Here is a 7,150-nt window from a genome sequence, read left to right as displayed (position 1 = left end):
ATACACTACCAAACGTAAAATCGATAGCTGGTGGGAGGCAGCCGCATAGCACAGGGAGATCAGCTCGGTGCTTTGTGACCGCCTGGAGGGGTGGGATAGGGAGGGTGGGAGGGAGGGAGACGCAAGAGGGGAGAGATGTGGGAACATATGTATAACTGATTCACTTTGTTATAAAGCAGAAACTAACACACCATTGTAAAGCAATTATACTCCAATAAAGCTGTAAAAAAAAAAAAGAAAGAAAGAAAGAGCCAGAGGGGAAAAAAGACAAGAAGATGACTGCTTGGGAAGGAGGAATAGACAGGAGGGCGAACACTGGTTCTAAAATGAACCTATCACATTTGCTCTGGCAAGTCCGTTACAGGAATATCACCTGCCTAGAGAACGTTCTTTTTTCTCCCTCTTTTCAATTGGGTTCGTTTACAGGTCAATAAATTTTATTATTTTATATCTAGGAGTCCAGTAATGTCCCAGGTAAAATAAGAAGGTGGTGCTTTCATTCTATCACACAATGTTAGATTTCACGTTCTCTAGATTAAAATAAAAATCACAACAAAAAGGTAATTTCAAATTTAGAGGTCATGGATATAGGATCCTGAAAGAATTTCTATTAACAGCCATGTTTGTAGATCACTGATGTGTCAAATGAGTATTTAGCACTTTACTTTCCTTGATTCTTACAACACAGAGAAGGTACTTTTGCCCCTATTTATAGATGAGGAAACTGAGACTTATTAAAGTGGCTGAGCCAAGATTCTATCCAGTAATATGTGTATAAAAACAAATTTAAAATCCTCCATAGTAATGGTTTATGTATAATGACTAACCCGGCACCCAGGGTCCTAGGTCCGCAGGTTCTTTCCTCTGGCTTTTGTCTTGCTGAAAAGGCTTGCTTTTCTGCAAGCTAAAAAAAACAAGAAAGAACTTAGGTGGGAGTTGAAAACAAGTACTATTCTTAACATCAACCGATGCCTTAACATTCAGTATGTATTTTATTGTGACCTTAAGAGTGAACCAAAGAGGAAAAGGGCGCTTGTTGAAGTTTCTGCATAACTAGCCTGATTTTGAGACCCTAAGGGGTCTCAAGTCAAGGGCATTAATTGTCCTGGTGGGAATTTCAACCACCTTAGCTGGGCCTCAGGAACTGGAAGTGCATCTTTGATTTTAAAAGGTGGAAACAGGGTGAACCTAGAAGTACTTCACTGCTGGGTTTATTTTGTTTCCAGGTTCCGAGGTCCCAGTTTTCCAGTTCCCCACCCAGTCTAGGCTACTCAGCAGCTCTCTTTTGCATTACAATGGCCTTGGTGAGGCTGGCAGACAGGATTAACTCGGAATTCGCAAGGGTGTGTGTGGGCGTGGGGCTGCCAGGAGGGGCGGGTCGAAGTATGGCTGAGCCTTACTTATAAGTCTAGAGCCTCCACAAATTTTTTTGTCATTTTCCTACACTGGGCTGGTAGGCTTCTGTTATCACACAGGTGACTTCCCTTCATCCCATGTTTTTAATACTTTTACACCTGGACATCTTCACCTTTCTCTAAGCTCTTCTACCTAGATTCTTAAGCCTGGACTTTTCCTACCATCTATCTAGCTCTTTGGTTTTCTCCCTCTCCTTCAATTCAACAACATGAGTGTGGACCCAGCTTGTCCCCAAAGCCTGCGTGGCCCCGAAGCATCCAATTCTAGGGAATCTTCACCAATGCCTGAGATTTATGGGCCTGAAGAAAATTATGTGTCCTTGCAAATGTCATCTGCTGAGACCCACGACATGGAGACTGGTAAGTAAATACTGAATCCTTGAGAGGCTAAGTTCCTTCAGGGAAAGGGAAAGAAGGAAAGAGGCTAAGGGTTATCTGTTTCCCTCTTGAGCCCATCAATATAAGCAGGTGTCATTATCTATTCATCCTCTCGACACCTCTTTTTCAACGGTAACTTGATGGGGTCATGCCCTTTCCCCAATGTTCCGGGCGATAAGAGCTGTGGACGGAGAGACGCGGGATACGGGACTCAGCCATTCAACTGTACGCGGTGTATTTGAGAGCTTACGTGTGTAGGCACTGTGGAAACGCAACCGTGATGTGATAAACTGATGTGTAAATCTTAACGTATATGAAACGCACCTTTTGGAAATGTTTTACCTTTCTACTACAGTAGCGGTTGGCTCTTCCCCTAACCTCTGGATGCGAGGACGTTATTGGGCAGCTGAGTTTGTAGGCACCTGCTATGCTCAAGTCTCCTAAATCCCGAGGAAGTGTTCACCCCATTTTACAGTGGATGATTCCAAAAGGTTTAATATACCGACAAAGTGGCGAGAGCTCAGATTTGAAATCCAGTTTGGCTTTGAATTCTATACTCTTAATATTTAGGCTTCTAATTGGTAATTTTGGGTGTGAGAGGTGCTCGCGATATTGTAACGCTGGCACAAACTTTTTTGGAAATCAGTTTGGCAGTAGTTGTTACAAATGAAAACTGTAACAGTTTTCATTAGACCAACCTTTACCCAGGCATGCTATTTTTAACATTTATGGCATAAAATAGCTTAAAATCTGTTTACATTTATGATTACTACCATAGAAGTAAGTTGTGGAGAAAGTAATAAGTAAACAAAATAACTTATATTTGAGTGCTGGATTTTAATGTTACCCCGTTTTTCCAAATTTTGTGTTATGTCCTTTTATAATTTCAAATGTTGAAAATACAGCTACAGCGCTGGATGGTGAGACAAATAGCTCAGGAATGAGCAATGGACATGTCCTCCTAGCAAGCCAAGTGCAAGTCTGTATAGATTTTTTTTTTTTTTTTTTTTTTTGCGGTACGCGGGCCTCTCAGTGTCGTGGCCTCTCCCGTTGCGGAGCACAGGCTCCGGACGCGCAGGCTCAGCGGCCATGGCTCACAGGCCTAGCCGCTCCGCGGCATGTGGGATCTTCTCGGACCGGGGCACGAACCCGAGTCCCCTACATCGGCAGGAGGACTCTCAACCACTGCGCCACCAGGGAAGCCCTGTATAGATAATTTTTAAGACATGCTCCATTTCTAATCATTAGCTGAGGACTTTCCTTCTTAGATCTACTTGTGAAATTGTGAAGTCTTTTGCCTTTTAAAGCCTGTCCATTTATTCCACGACTAGGGTAGAATTGGAGTTAAGCACTGGGTATACGTCTGTGCAAATAAATCTAAGTAACACAGGAAATAAATTTTTAGTTACAAAGTCAATAATATATGCCAGGCCCTGTGCTAGACAATTTTTTTATGTTACCTCATTTTGTTTTTAAATTTTTTATTTCTGTTACCTGATTTTAATCAGTGAAAGAAACTCCGTGAGATATACTGTACAACACGGGGAATATGACCAGTATTTTATAATAACTATAAATGAAGTATAACCTTAAAAAATTGTAAATCACTATATTGTACACCTGTATTTATATAATGTACAGCAACTATACTTCAGTCAAAAAACCACCAAAACAACCTACGATTAGCTTAGTCCAACTGCGAAAACAAAAAAACCATGAGGGAGGAATAATTTTGGAGATGAAATCACAAAGTCTGGGTTGAAACAGAAGCTTTATCAAAATTCACATTTCCCGATAGTCCTGGTATTAAGACCGGGCAGCAAACTTGATTTTATAGGGTCCCCAGAACCCGGATCATCTGTTTCAAAATTAAGTACGTGGGAGTTCCCTGGTGGTCTAGTGGTTAGGATTCATCGCTTTCACTGCCGTGGCCCATGTTCAATCCCTGGTCAGGGAACTGAGATTTCCCCCAAGCCACGCGGCTCCACCAAAAAAAAAAATTAAGGAGGTGATGATTAAGGTACATAAAGGAAGTTGCGGAAGGACACAAAGGTGGGAGTCAAATGATGATTCTGACCTTTGAGAACAGCCAGGGTGTGGGCTCCTGAGCTTTGACTGGCAGAAAGAAGAGGTTTGAGTCCCCCTCCGCTTCCCAGCAATACATATTAGCCATGTCCCTGACATGCAAAATGGCATTTGTGCAAAGGTTAGCAAAGTGTTCAGGATTGCTTAAAAATAAAGTTATTACTTAGTATCTAGCTCTGAGGACTTTAACAGTGCTTTGAAAACAATAAACTTTCAATATTTGAAGTTTTAGAGAAAAGTGTCATTTTGTTCCCAACAGTCTCTCCTCTTCCTTCCTTCTCCATGGATGTGCTTATTCAGGACAGTCCTGATTCTTCCACAAGCCCCAGAGTAAAACTACTGGCCACGGCTGCAGACAAGAGCACAGAGAAGAAGGAAGAGAAGGTCCTGGTCAAGAAGCAGAAGACCAGAACCGTGTTCTCTCAGACGCAGCTGTGTGTGCTCAATGACAGATTTCAGAGGCAGAAATACCTCAGCCTCCAGCAAATGCAAGAACTTTCCAACATCCTGAACCTTAGCTACAAACAGGTATGGTTGTTTTCTTGTTTGATACAACAAGAAATAAGAAACAAGGTTAATTTCTATGTACTCTGTTTATGCACCCCTACAAACAAGCTAACTTCTTTTTTTTTTTTTTTTTTTGCGGTACACGGGCCTCTCACTGCTGTGGCCTCTGCCACTGCGGAGCACAGGCTCCGGACGTGCAGGCTCAGCGGCCATGGCTCACGGGCCCAGCCGCTCCGCAGCATGTGGGATCTTCCCAGACCCGGGCACGAACCCGTGTCCCCTGCATTGGCAAACAGACTCTCAACCACTGCGCCACCAGGGAACCCCACAAGTTAACTTTTAATATGAAAATGGAACTTTTTGTAATGTGTTTTGTGGCAATGTGTCAATTTTTTTTGGCATTCTTTTCTTTATATTCTTTTCCATTACGGTTTATCACAGGATATTGAGTATAGTTCCCTGTGCTATACAGTAGGACCTTGCTTATCCATCCTACATGGAACAGTTTACATCTGCTAATCCCAAACTCCCAGTGCATCCCTCCCCCACCCCCTCCCCCAATGTGTTATAATTTATTTAACCACTTCCCTTGTTGCACAAACCAGAATTGTGAAAATGTTTACAATTTTCCTTAAAAAAAGGAAGAATATACCCCCCTATCTTCCGAGTTAGAAGAGTCCCTAGGCAACACTTGTTCTTATTAAAATTAAAATTGTATGTTTTGTTTTTATCTGCTAATCATTTTCCATATATTTATTGGCCATTTTATTCAGTTACTGGCGCCATACTTGGAAAGTCCTATTCCATGATCTTATTTTATATATATATTCTTCTACCTCTCTGATCTCATTTTCTAACTCAGAGTTTACAAAACCATCTGCAAAGTTTAGTTTATTCTGTGCTGCAACATAATTTGATATTTTCTAAACAGCTGTCCTCCTTGTGGTATGTTTCATAATTCCTGAATTAAAATACCATTATCACATTAAGTGTAAATGTGCTTATATGGAGGTGGGCTTTTCATTGCAAACCAATTACCTTTAACCGTGACTAATGGCGTGGGTAGACATTTATATGTGAACTTCCTAGTTAGTAGCAGACTTGTGGTATGTTCTGTTCTATCTGGTTAGGTTTATTAAACATAAAGTAGCCCACTGACTTGAGGGGCTTGAAATTCACTCACAGATTGAAGGTTTAAGAAAGGACTCTAGAAGTTAAAATTTTGTTCTGAGTTTGAGATGGTTGTAGCTATCGGAAAAAGCAAACAAAAAAAACTTAATATTCTTTGATCCCAGTACATCCTGCATTACTAGTATTTTGTGTTTTCCTGTTACCTTTTCCCTGCAGGTTAAGACCTGGTTCCAGAACCAGAGAATGAAATGTAAGAGGTGGCAGAAAAACAACTGGCCCAGGAATAGCAACATTGTGACTCAGGTAACAGGAAACTTATTTTTCTGCTCTTTCCTAACAAGGACTTTTTAGATAGATTTGTATCCATTGCTGAAGCATGCAATCCCAACTTCAGACAATTCTGATTTTCCTTGTACCTTTTCAATTAATCCATCCTTCTCTTTCAAAAGGGCCCAGCAACTACAGAATACCCGGGCTTCTATTCGTACCACCAAGGATGCTTGGTGAACTCTTCCGGAAACCTGCCCATGTGGGGTAACCAGACCTGGAATAACCCAACTTGGAGCAACCAGAGCTGGAACAGTCAGTCCTGGAACAACCAGAGCTGGAACAGTCAGACCTGGTGCCCCCAAGCCTGGAATAACCAGACCTGGAACAATCAATTCAACAACTATGTTGAGGAATTCCTGCAGCCCCAGATCCAGTACCAGCAAAATTCTCCTGTCAGTGATCTGGAGGCCACCTTGGAAACTGCCGGGGAAAGCTGTAACATAATACAGCAAACTGCTAAGTATTTCAATTCCCAACAGCAAATCATGGATTTATTCCCAAATTACTCTCTGAACATACAGCCTGAAGATTTGTAACGATGGCTGTATTATTCAATCTCAATTTGAGCCGTGACTGTATTACTTCCCTAGAATTTTTCTTTTACAATTACGTCTCTCTGCCTTGATAAGCTGCTTTTCATTGTGCCTTTTGTGTCAATTTGGGGGTGTATGATTGGTGTCTAATCAGAGGTTTCAGAAGCATTGGCTTCTACGGACAACATGATAAAAGATGACTGGCGGCTATAGATAACTAGCTTATAATACTGTTTTTCGGATATCTTTAGGATCTAGAACCTAACCTCAAGAATAGGGAGCAAAAGTACAAAGATGTGTGATGAAGGATTATTCGTATTTTCTGGGATGAGGAGGCTTTACTTGTTAAGAACCTCAGTTGTTAAGGTGAAGGGTTAAGCTACAATGTGCTTCACTGATTCCTCTACCCCTTTTTCCTTATTTTACTTACAACCCCTAATTTTTTCCACCACTCTAGTATTTGTAGAAAGATGTTTTGATTTGTCCACATCATACTACTACCAGTTGGCTGGTTCATTTATAAGTACAAATAAATAAAAAAACTACCCATTTTACATTTAGTTGTCTCTCCCCTGATTTCACCCAGTGATTCAATGAGTAAAAATCTGACTAAACATGGGAATAGTTTTTGATACGGGGGGAAGAAGTTAATCTAGACATCTGGGAGACTACTATCTTAGGAGTAAAGGAAAGGTAACCAAATATACAATACTAGATGACTAATTAAACCTGAACAAACTTATTTCCTCCTCGTGTGTGTAATGTTGAAAC

General features: G+C 41.1%; 1 protein-coding gene across 1 annotated transcript; it reads left to right on the top strand.

The window, feature by feature from the left end:
* Positions 1 to 1,395: 1,395 nt before the first annotated feature.
* Positions 1,396 to 6,427, top strand: NANOG (Nanog homeobox). Its single transcript, XM_067698615.1, has 4 exons — positions 1,396 to 1,775; positions 4,138 to 4,406; positions 5,733 to 5,819; positions 5,966 to 6,427. Exons 1-4 carry the CDS (start codon positions 1,625 to 1,627, stop codon positions 6,380 to 6,382), a joined length of 924 nt encoding a protein of 307 aa, XP_067554716.1. The 5' UTR covers positions 1,396 to 1,624; the 3' UTR covers positions 6,383 to 6,427.
* Positions 6,428 to 7,150: the final 723 nt, after the last annotated feature.

The sequence above is a fragment of the Pseudorca crassidens genome, chromosome 11 (genome assembly GCF_039906515.1).
Source record: "Pseudorca crassidens isolate mPseCra1 chromosome 11, mPseCra1.hap1, whole genome shotgun sequence".
Classification (NCBI taxonomy): domain Eukaryota; kingdom Metazoa; phylum Chordata; class Mammalia; order Artiodactyla; family Delphinidae; genus Pseudorca; species Pseudorca crassidens.
Note: the sequence above shows the minus strand (reverse complement) of the source record. Positions and strands in the feature narration are given on the sequence as shown.

Excerpts from the sequence above, each read along its gene's own strand:
- NANOG (XM_067698615.1), top strand. The coding sequence starts at position 1,625 with ATGAGTGTGGACCCAGCTTGTCCCCAAAGCCTGCGTGGCCCCGAAGCA. Across the intron at positions 1,776-4,137 it reads GACCCACGACATGGAGACTG|TCTCTCCTCTTCCTTCCTTC; the intron begins GTAAGTAAATAC and ends TGTTCCCAACAG. Across the intron at positions 4,407-5,732 it reads TGAACCTTAGCTACAAACAG|GTTAAGACCTGGTTCCAGAA; the intron begins GTATGGTTGTTT and ends TTTTCCCTGCAG.